This window comes from Lygodium microphyllum, chromosome 26 (genome assembly GCF_053477565.2).
Source record: "Lygodium microphyllum isolate KBCC chromosome 26, Lygodium_microphyllum_v1.1.10, whole genome shotgun sequence".
NCBI lineage: Eukaryota > Viridiplantae > Streptophyta > Polypodiopsida > Schizaeales > Lygodiaceae > Lygodium > Lygodium microphyllum.
This window is the reverse complement of record NC_141160.1, coordinates 83,579,792-83,595,914: the sequence shown is the minus strand read 5'-3', so window position 1 is coordinate 83,595,914 and position 16,123 is coordinate 83,579,792. Positions and strand designations below refer to the sequence as shown.

The 16,123-nt window shown below is 42.0% G+C and overlaps 1 protein-coding gene across 1 annotated transcript in view; it reads left to right on the top strand.

The window, feature by feature from the left end:
* Window positions 1–1,138: 1,138 nt before the first annotated feature.
* The window catches only part of LOC148013475 (rab GTPase-activating protein 22-like), a 136,083-nt gene continuing 121,098 nt past the window's right edge, over window positions 1,139–16,123 (top strand). Inside the window, exons 1-3 of the mRNA XM_087668614.1 lie at window positions 1,139–1,442; window positions 1,551–1,634; window positions 1,870–1,965. Coding sequence (XP_087524740.1) covers window positions 1,404–1,442; window positions 1,551–1,634; window positions 1,870–1,965 — 219 coding nt within the window. The 5' untranslated portion in view covers window positions 1,139–1,403. The remainder of the gene's footprint in view (window positions 1,443–1,550; window positions 1,635–1,869; window positions 1,966–16,123) is intronic.

Sequence of the window (16,123 nt, the reverse complement as noted above, 5' to 3'; positions counted from 1 at the left end):
TTCCTTTGGGAGGAATTCACCACGAAAAGCCAATGATATTGACTACATACATAGCTAAGAGCTAAATGACCACTTGTTAGTTCTTTCTAGTGATGGGGGTAGAGACTCAGGGAATTCACTATATGTATACCCTCTGTATCGCATGCATTCAAGGCCTATTTATAAATATTCTTATTTGTGAAAATTTCCTTGATAAAATATAACCATTTTCTATTCAATCTATAAGTAACCCCTTTATATGGGACCCTTTTGTATGTAAAAAATGTGTAAAAATTGTATTTTAAAAATCCCTTGGTTGAACCCATGTGATAGATACATATATTTATGATTGACCTCCCTGGGGGTGAAGATCAATGATTTGAGTAGGGGCAAGTTGAACATGTGAAATAGAATGGAAGGGTGGGTCCACATATGTTAATCATTCAAAAAACTCGACATGCAATTGTTGAACAACATATCTCATGCGAAGCATCTCTTGTTTCACTCTTTCCTTGGGCAAGCCCTCAAGTGAGTTTTAGTGTTGTTTTGGTCTTGCAAAAATGGTAGGACATAAGGAGAGCATGATGGCTAGTTGATACCAATCTTAAGAACAACTTTAACATGTCTCTAGCTGCCCTTTTTGTGGATAGAGGCTGATTGGATGATGCTACATGGAAGCTAATGCATTGCTTTGCTGAGTGCTGTTGTGCTCACATTTATTTGGTTTTAAAAAAATGCACATAGTTTTGGGAGAGGCCCCAAAAAACCTCCTGACAAATGCATGGAATTGCTTTGTTGTGAACTTAAGATAGCACTCATTCGGCTCCAACATACCCATTAGATCTTCAAGCTTTTTCTTAAAAACCTCAGCCTGTTGGTATAAGGCCACACGTACTCATTGGATCTTCAAGCTCTTTCTTAAAAAGCTTAGCCTACTGGCATAAGGCCACGACTGGAAATAAATTTTTACTCTCATTTTGATTTTAGAGTTAGCAATCTCACCGCATTACAAAACATTTGGGCAAACGAAATCAAGTCTACTTATAATTACATCGTCCTTGGCCAATCAATAACTTTCACGTAGGCGAAAAGTTCCGACTGAATTAAGGTTATTAGGTGATTAACTATGAGCAGCCATATTTAACACCCAGAAGATAGGAAAAAGAGGATCGGACTCGTCGGAGACCTTGACTGGGCACCAGAGTGACTCCGCGAGAGAGAGAGAGAGAGAGAGAGAGAGAGAGAGAGAGAGAGAGAGAGCAGCTCAGATAGGATCGCCAATTGAGCCAAAGCAAGTGCAGGATTTTGACAGATCGATCTCCGAATGAAGTAAATATACAGGCCCTTTCCTGCAACTTTTGTTCAATTCCATCGCAATATCACAAAGGCCTCCGTCATTCCACAAGGATTGAGTTCAGCTATTGATGCCGCAGCGAACAAGGTTTTCATGTCTGAGTCCTCAGGTCAATCTCACAGTTAGCGACATTGCTTTATTCGTGTGTCAAAAGCATTCTCTCCCATACTTGATCATGGAGTGAACATGCCCTCCTTAAGGCTTTTCTCCATCGCAGACGTCTGATATGGATGATCCAGATCTTTATTACAAGGTTCGCGCAGATAGCACCGATGTCACGGCCTCAAGGTTTCATCCTAAAGTAACCCCTTAAGCCTTCTCTACTCCACCATTTGCAGTATTGCATTGCATTTTTTTGCAAATTCAGAAGCATGCTGGATAATGCAATGTTGACTGAATTCAATGGCTTTAAATTCAGTTGCCTGCTAAATAATGCCAACCAGGACCTCACTTTTAAGTGACATTAACTCCTATCTCTATTGCTATTTTCAAAATTGTCACTTCCGATCGGATTCCTTATCATACTGCTTCAGTAGGTGGGCAAAACGCTGACTGAGAAGAAGTGGAGAGCTGCATTTGACAGGCAGGGTCGCCTCGATATCTCAAAGGTTTTGATACGGATACAAGGAGGGGTAAAAGCTCCTCTGCTTATCTTCTAAGTTTTGCTGCTGTACCTGATAATTAAGTGCATTATCTTCTAAGGTTTGCTGCTGTACCTCATAATTAATTCCAACATTATTTTAACTTTAATAAAGAATTATGAAACACAGTCAGACTCCATCCCTTACAATTCACAATGATGGTTCATGCTATTGATTCTGAATCCAGTACTTCCGCCTCACACACAAACGTGCATGTGTGGACTCACAAATGCACACATTGTTTTCTCTTGTGTATTTTATTACTTAAAACATACAACACTTTCCTAATGTGAGGGAACTTTAATTACATCACATTTAGCAGCAGTTGGAAAACAACTCAATCTGCTGATGACCTATCTACTGTACTTGAAATAAATAATAAGGGAGTGTTGCAAAGTTTGGTTTAGTTTTGAATTGCTAACATGTGAATGTGTATTCAGGCCACTATGTGCAACGTAATCTGCCATTAATATAGAAGCAAATGCTTAGAAGGAGCAGGCTGGGCAGACCACCATGGGCCATCCAATGAGTCAGGGAGATGGATCCCCCAAGCAAGGTAATGGGTCCCTAAAGGCTATTGAGAAGACGATGGCTCCTCAATGAGGTCAGGAGCGGAGATAGATTTAGGCTCAGCTGGCACAAGAAAGGGATGCTGGTTGGGTAGGCATAACAGAGCTTTTAAAATGCTCCTTCCATTGGAGATCACATTTCTCCAGATCAATTTGTTACTCATGCGAGGATCAAATAAATGGTAGGCATCGGCCTTGGAAGAGTAACATATAAAATGAGAAGCTTGCATTTGGGCTCAGGGTTGACCTGCTTATCATTCAGTATGTGTGTGTTTGGACGGCAGTGAAAGATTTGCAGGTGTGAAGACATGGCTTCTTGTTACAGAAAGCCTCGAACAATGTCGTGTGGACTTGCTGCCATCGGGCTTTGATTTAGAAGGCACATCAAATTGTTAACTGCTTCTAACCAAAGGTGTTGAGGTATGCAGGCCTAACGAAGGGGACTTGACAGAGCAATTATTGATTCATGCGGTTTTACTCACTTACATGTTCATACAAGGTTCAACAATATCTGAGCTCCTCACTCCCTCTTTTCCTACTCTATTCCTATCCAAGGAATGCGATCTAGAAGCAAGAAGAAGCTACACAAGCTCTCACTGCCTCAACTCCTGCCAGTTTAATCTAGATGATTGTGAAAAGAAGTTTTGATGGTCTCTCTTTCATAGTGTACAATTCATAGTGCATCTTGACCCATCTCTCCCTATCGACGCTTTCTTGAACATGTGAGCAAGCAAGAGAAGAGAATGAGAGCTAGAGACGAGAAGGCTCACTCTCTTCAAGCTCAAGAAGCTTGCACAAGCTAACACCTCATCCTCACTCAACCTCAAACTATGGTGGAAGAAGAACACTGGTTTCAACACATGACTAAATTTCCATACAATGTGTTTGACACTATCTTTGTTTGATTTTCACGTCCATGTTCTCCTCTTCTTTTATGCCTTTTATATGTGGGACAACTTCTTTCTTATTTACGATGGATCTCCATTGTAGTTGTATGACTCAAAAACAAAATAAGAAAAATATCCAAGATGAACTAGCAAAAATCAAGCTCGTACTTCACACTTGATCCTGGTGCTTTGTTGAATTTTTATGTCCATGTCCTCCTCTTGTTTTATGCCTTTTCTGTGTAGGGCAACTTCTCTTGTGCCTTTTATTTCCTTTGTTTTTGCAATGCAGACAGGTAACATTATTTCCCTCACTAGATCTTGGGACTCTATGTTGAACAAAGGGTTCATTAGATGGGAAGATGGCTAGGCGAGGTGCAACTCCTTGGGTATGTCCCACCCTTGACGACCCCATTGATGAGGGTTTATGATGCAATGTAGAGAATCTAGGGGATTAGGTCTTTGAGCAAGCTGGGGGGTATCTTGCTTGTGGTGTGCCTTGGAGTGATAGTGAAGTAGGGGTTGTTGAGCTAAAAATGCATTACAAATTGATTAGCTCTTTCAAACAACCCCAAAACATGTAAATTACCAAAAATTTCATTGAACGGTGTGTGGTCTTAGAGATTTTCTATGCCCCATAAACAAAACCCTAATTTGGGAGGATCCTTCTACATTTATAAATAAACAAGTTGCCCACCATTCAGCTTATCCTTGTCTTGCAGGTTTCAGCCATCAGCCTTCTTCCATTAGCTGTCTAGCCCCCAGTGATTGCTACTACGTGGTCTGTAGTTGCTGCCCAACCTCCCACTGTTGTCGATGATCAGCTGCCATAATCTTCAGGTGGTTACATTCTTGCGTTTACTAGTTCTAGCCCTAGAGACTACTTCATTCTAGTTTCCAGCTTGCTGCCCTTCTATTGTCGGCATTAGCTTGATTTGTGCTTGCATCTAGAGCACGTTGTTTTGTGTTTTTAGTACTTTTCTTCATCAGCTTCTTCTTAAACTAGTGGTTATTGCACTTGGGATCTGTCTCCAGTGGACGACACAATCAACACCTCCCTCAATTTGCTCCTACGAGAGCTATTGTTTGTTGGATAACTCCCCCCTTGAGCGTTCTGTACATTCTCTCATTCATTTACAACATTGATTCATTCACTTTAGAGTTCTCTTTCTTCTCTGTTTGTGTTTGTGCTTTTGCATTTTGTGTTATTACATTACTATTTGAGTTATTGTGTTTTAGTCGTATTCGTACATTTTGCGTTGTCTTTGTGCAAACCCTAGCACATCTTCATAGGGGCTAGGGGGTCAGGGAAGGAGGTAGCTGGTTGATGCCATTCCGCATTGCCATCTTGAGGACCCTTGGGTTTAGTGAGCGTACATGCATTATAGGGAGTGGAGCTTTGCTCTTTTTCTTTTGCTTCTCTCTCTATTTTGTGCTTTTTGTTCATAATACTGTTACTAGTCTAGTTAGCTCATGAGGTCAGGGCATGTGCCTTAGTGGGACAAGTATTACTGATTATTTAGGGCATTTAAAAATTTTTCATTATGATGGTGACTTTGGCATTTATTGCAATCTGATCACATTGATTTGGCTTCCTTCTCCACAATTTGGTCATTCATCACTTGCAGATTCTTGTGCAAACTTTGCTAGAGAGAGGGAATTGGTGCTAGTGCCCACACAATCAGTGACTTATTGTTGTACGCGATTGTCTTGTGTTTGGTATATGGATTCCATTGCCCGAGCATGTCGCACGCTGGGTTCTTCTTTGCAGTGTTCTTGTATTTTCTCTTTTCTCTCTCTTTCGTCTTGCATTCAACAGTTTATTTCAGCATTCTTCTATGCTTCCTTTGCTATATCCACGTTTGACCTCGTATTAGATTTTAGGATCTACGTTCTTGTTGTTGTCTACTACTGATTGCTGATCATTTGTGTCTGCGGTCTACATTTTTCAGCCTGGGCCACATTAGTTTGCTATCAATTGGCCTGTCTATTGCCCCCAATCTTGCGTTTTCATTAGGAAAACTTGTGTCTATATGTAATGTTATGGCAACTAGTTTTTTAACATTTTGCACCTATGTTTTAGTTTTCTCCTCTCTTCCAGGCTGGGTGACAATGTTTCAGGCTGCTCTTGCTGATTTTGATTGATTGAGGCCATTGCATCATCATTCGATTTCATTCATCATTCATTCATTTTCTGTGTTACATGGTTCGTTCACTACTAGTGTTTGTCATACACTCTATTGTCTCCATTGCAAATCCACCTGGTTTTAACATTGCACACGTCCATCACTACTAATGCAATGTCCATCATGCCTAGGGATCAAAGTAAGATGCTTGTGATAGTCATCATAACTTTGTGCGAACATCATAAGCTTAACCATTGCTACTCTTTTTGGTTCTCTTGATTCCTATAGTTAGCACTTGAACCCCCTCGTGAAATCTCTTAACTATGAAAGTTATTTGTGTCTTGTAGTTCAAACAATCTCCCTATAATTGGACATATATTTCTATAATGACAACCCTTTCTTGGATAGAATGTTCCGAGTTTCCTAGTTTATTTGTTTCATGTTGTGGGAGAAACTCTTTGAATATGGTAGTCTCAAACTTTGCTGAAGTGGTTGGTGGCTTAACCAATTCATTTGAACTCATCCCTTATTTATGTGCTTTCCCTTTGAGTGTCAATTCACCTCTATGCCATAATTTTTTTAAACAATGCATATCAATCCTTTTCTCTAAAAGCTGGTATGGTGACTATTGTCAGAGTCCGACAAAGTGAGTGGATACACAGGTTGAGAGAGTGGAACATGGGGAGAGAGAGAGAGAGAGAGAGAGAGAGAGAGAGAGAGAGAGAGGGAGAGAGCCCCATAAACATTTGGGGATGCAGATGCATTAGCAAACATGTTACTTTGTGCCTTATATATCTAGCCATATTCCCGCTTTTGCCACAACATCGTTGACATGTGCGCCAGCCCCACAGTGATTGTGTGGGCCTAGGGGCCTGGCCGCCTCCTACACAACTTGCCTATTGCCCTATTTTTGCACGGAGCAGACTGCTTGACTAGAGAGAGAGAGAGAGAGAGAGAGAGAGAGAGAGAGAGAGAGAGAGAGAGAGAGAGAGAGAGAGAGAGAGAGAGAGAGGGGCCTTCAAATTGGACTCTCACCCTCCCATAGCTACTTTTATCCTCACAGATTCGGGATCTAGACTAGATTCTGAGTAGGGCTTTTGTACAGTGATGGTGATCTGCTCTTCTTCTGTTGTGTACAGTGAAAGTGACCTGTTTTTGACCTAGGGCGTGTGTACAGACAAGGTGTTACTCGCAGTTTGACCTTTAGATTTGAGCTCCAATCCAGTGCAAATCTGTAGTTATTACCTTAGACAGTGCTTGTCATGTCTACTATTTTGCGCAGCACTCACAAAGGTTGGGCTTTTATTATGGCTAATATACAGATGTCAAGTGGTATTGATGTGGCTTTTCTTGACCAGCATATTGGGCATGGAATGAGAAAGAATCGGTTGAGTCGGATGGTGACTCTTTGGCTGAGGATTCTGGTCAGTTGATGAAAGGGGATGAGATGGGAAAACGCCGTAAGATGACCGTTGATGAACTGGTTTTGTGTGCTCCGGATTTGCCTCGAAAAGATGTTTGTGTTTCTTGCTCATAGGCTGACGAGTCTTTCCGGTTCATGCTTGCCACTGCCAGCAATGTTATGTCTGATTATGTTCATGCTAATGAGGATGAAGCGAGCGCTTTACCAGAAGGAGATCATGTGGTTGTTGTCATGGGAGCTGACCTAGTTTTATAGTAGATTGTTGCCTTTCATGAGAGGGCAGCCATCCTTTATTTTAAGGGTAGGACTCCTTTGATTGCTCGGATTCACACTTGATTGCAGTCCATGCTTGTGAGTGATGATGCACATCATGATGATGTTCTTGGGCAAGTGTAGGCTCCTCTTGTGGAAGAGATTTATGATGGACCGAAGGGGTTTTTTGAGGTCCTTTTTCATACTCCGAATGTGGGTGCTCACATTATGCAATGCATTCCTTTGTTTTTGGATGGTCAGCTGGTCCATATGGTCCCATGGAGGCCTATGGTTGAGTTTCAAGAGGTTCTTAGGTAGGTATGCCCGATTTGGGTGGAGGTAGTTAATTTTCTTGCACATCTTTGGAGACTTCTTCCTTTGGTTTTGAGATCCCTTGGTGAGGTGTTGGTGGAGCCCCATTTGGCCTCTTGTAATAGGAATAGGGCTTGTATGCTTTGGAACACTGGGATACCTCGGCCTACTGAAATTCGTTTTGAGGTCCTTGGGTTACAGATGTTGGTTTTTGAGCTCAAATGGGGGATATGTGTTGGGCACTACTTTCAATATGGCCAATCGAGCCATTTTATTTTTGAATGTGATAGTAGCCCTGAGGTTTTGCAGTGTTCTTTGGACCCTGATATGGATATGCAAGAGCGTGATCCCTAGTCTTTGACTCAGCAACAAGATGTTGCTCCTCTTGTGCCGCTTGCCCTGCATGGACATGATAATGGAAATAAGGATGTCTCCCAGGTTGGTATTGAGCGTGAGTTGCATTAAGTTGGTCGGGATCTACCTCCTCAAGATGATTTGTGGTCACTATGGTTAGACGCAAAGGGGTTTTTACATGAAACCTCAATCTTCGTGTGTACATGTAGTTGGTGTGGTTGATAAAAGGGCTTCTGATTCTACTTTGCACTTTGATGCTCATGGGAGGCTTTTGCCTCCTCATGATGTTTTCCGTTCTCAGTAACAACAGTTTCCTTCTCGTGCTTCGATTGCTAGTTTGTAGAGGGTGGATCTTGTAGATGCGATCCATAGTGAGATGGAGAGATTTCAGGTTGCTAAAGCTATGGATGCTAAAGGGAAAGGGAAAGTGGTCATTTAGTAGTTTTCTTTCTTATGGTATATTATGAGACTTGCTTTATGGAATGTTAAAAAGGCATCTCTTCGGGCAATAGATAGTATTGGTTGTGAAAATTGTGTTAGTTGGTAATTGGGATGTTTTTTGTGCTATGGAGCATAACCAACATGCTTTGGCAGGTTCTTCTTATGTATGCAAGGATCATACAATGTTTTTTAGTAGTCAGGTTCCACATAAATGTGGAGTTATGTTGGCTATTAGATCTTCCTTGCAACCATCCTTGGTTTCTTAGAATGCTTGCGGCAGATTTCTGATGTTGGAAATCATATATGAAGGTGAGGTTTTGTGGCTAGTGGGCGTATATGCTCCTTGTACTACTTGGGAACGCCATCAGCTTTGGGATGACTTGCACTGCCTTTCCATGGCTTGTCAAGGTTTTGTTATGGGTGATTTTAATACATGCGTATTTGTGGATTAGGCGATGTCACCTCACTCGGTCATGGATGGTCCTGAGCGTCAAGCTTGGGATGCACTAGTAGCTGTGTCTTTGAAACAAGACATGTGGACTTGGATGTGTCCTTCACAGTTTGGATATACTTATCGCTCTCTTCAATATCCAGATACTTGGGCTAGAGTTGATAGGATATACATTTGTCAGAGGCATTCTTTTCTTCCAGCAGTGATTGATATGTGGGTGGAGCGACAACATGTCTTGTTAGAACACTATCCCTTGGTTTTGGAATTGACTCATAGGCCGGTTCATGCCTATAAGGCTCTGCTTGCACGTTTGCCTCTGCGTTTCAATAAATCTTTTTTGTTGGAAAATCAATTTTTGGAGTGTATCCAGCACAACTGATTGCTTCTTTTAGTTGGAGGGTTCTATTTGGGGGTATGGAAGCATGGGCTGCTTTTAGGGATAATGCATGTGCGTTGTTTCGATAGTATGGTATTCAGCATGCTTCTTCTTTTCGAGTTGAATTGTGGCATTCACAAACTTTGTTGGCTTATTCTTTGTCTGTATATCAGTCAGGGGATACTAGTGATGACTTGGTTACATGCATTGAATGGTTGAAATGTAGAGTTCAATCTCTTTTAGAGGAGGAATATGCTAAATACAAATTTCTGGTCTGTGTGAAAGCCTTGCATGATAATAACTATCAATCTCATTAGTTCTTTGCTTGTTTACGCCAGAAATACTCTCGGGAAAATATCGTGCGTTTGTTGGATGAGCAAGATGATATGGTTATTGAACCTGTCTCCATCATTCAAATGTGCATCAACTATTATAAATCTTTGTTGGATCCATAGGAGATTCTTTCTGATGCCATTCGCTCTGCTTGTTGATACATTTGTGACTTAGTTAGTAATTAGGTTAAGCCTAAATGGGTTGATTTGATGGAGGCTGATATCTCAGAGGCTGAAGTAGAGGATGTGCTGTCCCATTCATCATGTAGGAAAGGCCATGGTTGGGCTGTTCATGTTAAGAGCAGCTTAAGGACCCATTAATTTGCATGTGTCAGCGAGTTTGGAATTTTGGTTTGATGCCTTTAGATTGGAAGATTGCAGTGATTCGGGTGTTGCCCAAGGTTCCTTCTTGAACTTCCTTTAAACAATGGAGACCCATTTTTGTTATGGGCTCTTTGTGTAAAATCTTTTCTAAAATCATTGCCAATAGATTGCAAAAAGTATTTCCTCACTTGGTTTATCCACGTCTATATGGTTTCATTAAGGGACAGAATATCATGCATAACGCCTCTGGCCAGCAGGTTGTTATGCTTCAGCTTAAACTTGAAAAGGCATTTGATCATGTTAGCTAGTCTTTCTTGCGGCAGTTGATGTCTACCATGGGCTTTGGTCCTTGCACGACTTCTCTTGTTGATACCATTAGTCAAGGTGCTGTGGCATGTGTTATACTTGATGGGGGGATCTTTGATGAAATTGCCTTGTCTCATTCTCTTCGGCAAGGCTGCCCTTTCAGTCCTTTGCTATTTTCCTTAGTTGCTCACCCAATGCTCTCTTTGTTGGATAAGTTGGTTGATCAAGGCGAGATTATTGGTTTGTCTCTTCCCAGTGGTGACCAACTTTTGGGTCAATCTTTGGTTGATGATTCCTTTATGTTTCTCGAGGCTGATTGGACTAATGTGAATCGGGAAATGGTTACGTGGAATCTCTTTGCTTTAGCTTCCGGGCTTCATATTAATGCTTAAAAATCTACATTGATTTCTTGTACGAGAGCGATTTGCAAACTTTGGGTTGGCAAGGAGCTGTGATTTCTAAAGGAGATATTACACGACACTTGGGTTATCCTATTGTTGTGGTTGTAGCTCCTTGCGCCTTGCTTGATTGGATATCATCCCGTATACATGATCGGTTTATGTATTGGAAATCTCAAGGCTGGCCTCTTCATGTGAGGCTTAAAGTTGCTTTGTGCATCATGATCAGTATGGTCTTGTTTTTTCTGCCCTTACTTCCTTAGACTAAGAAGTCCCTTTTGGAATTGGTTCAGCCTATCCGCTTCATGTTGTGGAAAAAGAAAGGGAATCGTTTGGGCCAGGTATGGATTTCGTGGCAAAATGTGACTACTCCTAATAGGATGGGAGGAGCTGTTTAATTGGATATTAATTTCCATATGGTTGCTTTGAGATTGGCACTTTTGTAGGCTTTATGTGGTTAGAGTCTTCCTTGGACAAATATTGCAAAATTTTTCATTGAAATGACTAGTTTCTTGAATGGTTGCATGAATGTCAGAGGGGTTTTTGTCGAAAGGTTGAATCCACCGGGGATCAGAAGTAGAAGGAAGTAGAGATAGGAGATGGAAGAGAAGATAGAGAATACCCAAGTGGTAAACACTACAAAGACAAATCACAATGAATTGAATCAATATGTATTGAAAGAACCTGGAATCTTCGCACTACTCAGAAGCAATCTCCAAGCATTAGATCTCTTGGAGCTTCTTTGTAGAACAAAACGTGCATAAAAATTACAGCTCCTTCTCTACTGCTCGGAACCCAAATTTGATGGCTCCGTTGACTTCGAAAAGGAGGTAAAACCCTAGGATGTTGATGCCTGGGTACGGATCTCCCAGATCACTCCTTCTTTCAGTTTAATCTGTAGTGTTCAGCCTAATTACAACGATCTCAATGCGCCCGATTTCGTCAATCTGTTCCTCTTGTGAAAATCCCCTAATTGGCTGAAAAAACAACTAGCTTTTGCCATGCCATCCTAATCTAAAAGTTTTTTTCTAATTTTTTCGGATTTTTACAATAAATAATATCAAAAATAGGCTAAAATGATCCAAAAATCTAGTATTTTCGGATAATCCATGCAACTCACACTAGTACTAATGGCTCAGATTACGTTGACTCTCTAGATCAAAAAGAAGTCAGATGATGATGCATTTTATACTTTTTCACACTGTGTCCTCATAACATCACGACAACGGTTATTCAAGTTTCTTGGTGGCATGTGCTGAATTCCATGAGGCCTATTAAGGTCTCCCACTCTTTTCTCCTTTCTCATTTGATTGCATCTTGGCAAGAGATTTTGCATTTCACAGTTTGGTGCCCTCTTGATCTTTGTAAGGAGGAGAATTCGGTGCAAAGTGCTGGCTACCTCCAGGTTGTTGGACTAGCTTGATAAAGATTTGCAGTGATATAAGTGTAATTGGATGGCTCGCTTGGGGTTGCAGGCAATCCATGATAGTGTCATTCCTAGGCAGCCTTGTCTTTATTCCTTCCGGCTTATTCGTTAGTACTTTTGGGTGCCTCATGGCTATCATGACATTTGGTCATCCTTATAGGAGCAGCTTCTGAGATACTCTCCATTGGCTGTTTTACAGTCCTTGTCTCCTTGGCGGGACTAGATGTTTGTGCTACCTAATGATTTCGAGAATAGGCCAGCTAATCAGATCTACCATTAGATGGTTGAGGTCAAGAGATGGGTCACCGGAGAGACCAATAAAATATGGCATATTCGGGATTGCAAAAAGAAGTGGCAGGAAAAATTCCTCTAACTCTAGAAGTCTAAGATTCCTTATCAAGGTAAATTTTTCATATGGAGGTTGCTCATTGGGGGGTCTTCCAATTGGGGATGTGTTGTGTGCATGCAAGATCTCTTGTGGTCACTGTGTATTTTGCAGTATATGCGATGTCTTCTCATTCAATGCATGTGGAGCCTATTTTAGGCCTTAGAGCCTTCTTTAAGTTGTACATGTGTCCTTTGGCATTTGATTGTGTGAACTTGAGTGGATGCTCAACATAGATTTCCTTCTTCAAGTCTTTGTTCAGAAACATAGACTTCAGATCCACTTGATAAACAACTCCAAGATTTGGCAGAAAGTAGTGGGACCTTCTCTTTGTCCCTTTGATTTGGGTTTTTGGCAAAACTAAGTTTCCAACTCCAGCACAAGCTCACATGAAGATTGTGTTTCACTTTTCGAGATTCTAGGGATGTTTGCATAATTGGATCACCTGAAATGCTTATTCTAGTTCTAGTGATCAACATCATTAGGCCATCCTAATTCATTGGCAGTGCTATATTCATCATGTAAGCATTCTTTCTTGGGAGGATTTAGTGCCTCAGCATACGACAATTTTCTCAACAGTTTTGCTATCTTCTTAATTCTTTGTGAGGTTTGTACTCTTCTATTATAATTAATATAATTTACTTTTTGAGAGAGAGAGAGAGAGAGAGAGAGAGAGAGAGAGAGAGAGAGAGAGAGAGAGAGAGAGAGAGAGAGAGAGATGACCCTATCAGTCAGGGTGTTGTGGCCTGCATAGTTGTCAGGTACGAAAGGTATGATACGGTACGGTACGATAAAATACGGTACTAATTGGTACCTTATGATTTTATAAGGTATGGTATGATATTAGTATGCAAAAAAATTAAGATGATTTTTTAAATAACAAAAACCATAAATCATTAAATGATAGATCATAGAATACATGCTTAAAGTGGAAATAGCCATTTCATTATAGAATAAGATGAATACATGATGTTGACCATCGTGGTCGCATGGGCTACGCAAAACATACGATACAACTACAGTCTAGTATATTTGATACAAAAAAAAAGAGATCTATGTGACATGTCATATGAATGATGAATCTATGATGAGGCATCGCTATCATCATCATTATCATCATCATCATGATCATTAGAACCATCTGAGTGCTCATCAAGATGACTCCTCGGTATCTGATGATGAGACAGACTCATACTCATCCTCACTGATGAGGTTACCATCATCATCAAATGATGGCTCCCTAGGTGGCAGGTGTGTAGGCAAGGGGGGGATGTCATCATGAGGCACAGGATGTGAGCTACTAGAGCCCCGCCTTACATATGTCTGCAAGCCACTCGAACCACCCCTCCTCGATGATGGAGGACGTCGAATGACCATGCCCCTGCTACCACCTACTTGAAGAAGTCGCCTACGAGTACGCTGATTGCGAGTGTCACGAGTATCTGTTGCTATAAGCTCTCTATAGAGCTCTGCAAAAATCATCTCCTCCACCTCGTCCACCTCCTTATGTATACTCGGAAGAGTGTCGCCCGTCAACTTGAATATATCAACATTCACCTACACAATCATCAATGTAGTGATGCACGTAAGATTGATCATGATTCATTGTAAATACTAAATGCTAAAGTCTAAATTGTAATGTAAGTTTTAAACTTCAAAGTTCAAAGTTTAAAAGTTAAAACAACAAATTTTAAATGTTATGGTTAAGTGTTTAAACTTTACCTGCTTCGGACTACCCATGCTCATCATAGCCCTCATCATGCGTAAGTTAGTGCGGCAATAGACTAGCCGCTCTAACTATCGTGTGCTAAGCCGATTGCGAATCTTTGTGTGAATGAGAGAATAGGCACTCTAGTTTCTCTCACATGCACCCGAAGAACAATCCTGGGCAAGGACCCTCATGGCTAAGGGCTATAGGGTCTCCAGTGCGTATGCAAAGGTTGGCCACCAAAATAAAGGCTTCACAAGTGACTCTCTCCTCCAACAAGTGGGAGAAGCAAAAGCCACATGTCCTCTCTGATTTGCATAGCATCCTAGCTCCTCTAGCACTGCATTGTGGTCATTAACAACGACCACACGAGTCAAATAAGCAAGCTGGTCTGAACGGAACTCTCTATCATCCATGACCGCCGCTGGTGACTTGTAGGCTAGATGTACCAATGCGGCAAAACCATGGATGGGCTTATGCATCCACGCCCATCTCCTCTCTGCTATCCCTAAAACATGTGCACACTATTGTTGAGAAACCCTTCACCCTTCACCCTCAGTTTGCATTTTTTTGTTTCTGCGTTTTGCGTTTAGGGTTTTGCAGCCCCAAAAAGGAGCACCATCCTAGACTGACTATGCCTATCTATAGGCCACTCTCTCATTCATTCCTCATGGCTGATTCATTCAGTACGTCACCTCTTCTCTCTAGCCTCTCCACTACCCTCACACCCCTTCAGGAGGCCATTGTGGTTTGTGGTTCGTGGTTCGTGGTTGTCTTCATCATCTTCCTTGTGCTACGGCACCCTTGTTCCCTTGTATTACATTCACTCCATGATTTAGAACTTCATCATTCCATTCATCAGAGTTTCTTCTCTCTTTCCTTCTCTACTCCATGTTTACCGAGATTACTCCGTGTTCCTCCACGCAAACCCTACTGTCTCACTGGTACGTCATCTTTTGACATGGTATCAGAGCCGGATTTGCTCAAATAGTGGCAAAGATCCTCCACTCCAGAAGGTAAAGACCGGCGGTGGGTTCGACATCCACTTCTCTTCTTATTTTGCTGCATCAAAATCTCGTTTTTGCAGGTTTCAGGTGTTTCCAACTTGCTGCTCACACCCCTTTCGTGGAGGACATCGCAGTCTCAACTGTCCTTTGCTGTTATCTACAGTCTCGCGTTTGTTTCCAGCCTTCCACCCGCAGTTTGTAGCTGTTTACAACAGAACGACTGTTGCTGATCACTCTCCATTCAGAAAACAATCTCGTTTTTGCAGATTTCAGTCTCTTACGGTTGGTCATATCCTCCTCCCACTGTTAGCTTACTTCCAGCCCTTCCACTACTCTCCCACCTCTTGAGGCGGACATTGCGGTTTGTACTTCACATTGCCCTCACACCCCTTGAGGCGGACATTGCGGTTCGTGGTTCATGGTGGTTGACCTCTTCCTTCTTCAGCAAGGCACACTAGTGTCCATGGCTTCTTGACCAATAGATAACCTGACTATTGGGTGCTTCTACTGTGGCATCACCAGAAACACCATCGATGCTTACCGACTTCGACCTTTGCTTCCCATCCCCCTAGAGTATATGCGTCTTCCACCAGACACTCCTTGTGCCACCTCTCCTTTCTAGGCCATAGAGATTGTTCTGCATCGGCTATCAGAGTACTATGCTCAAGGCAATAAGACGCATCCGATGCGCATTAAGTCCTTTCAAGCACATGGAGGATCGATTGGCGCTACGACCTCTTGGAGATCGTCGCCATACCAACGACAGTCTTCTCCCACTTATTTTCAAGTAGAGTGGCTTCCACGACATACGGATCTGCAGTTGCTCCATCGAGAGACAGTGATTGTTTGATACCGTCTCCTTGTCAGACTGCTCCTTCGAGAGACAATGGTTGCTCGACTCCTTCCTCTTCTTCGGCTACCCAGTCTGCTCCAATGAGAGATAGTGACTGTTGCCCACCTCTTGCTCATTCTGAGCCCCACCCTTCCCTACCCTCGACTACTTAGGTTCGAGAGGCTACCTCTAGGAGCTCTTCCGCACCCCAGATACCTTCTTCGGCACAACCGGTAGCACTTC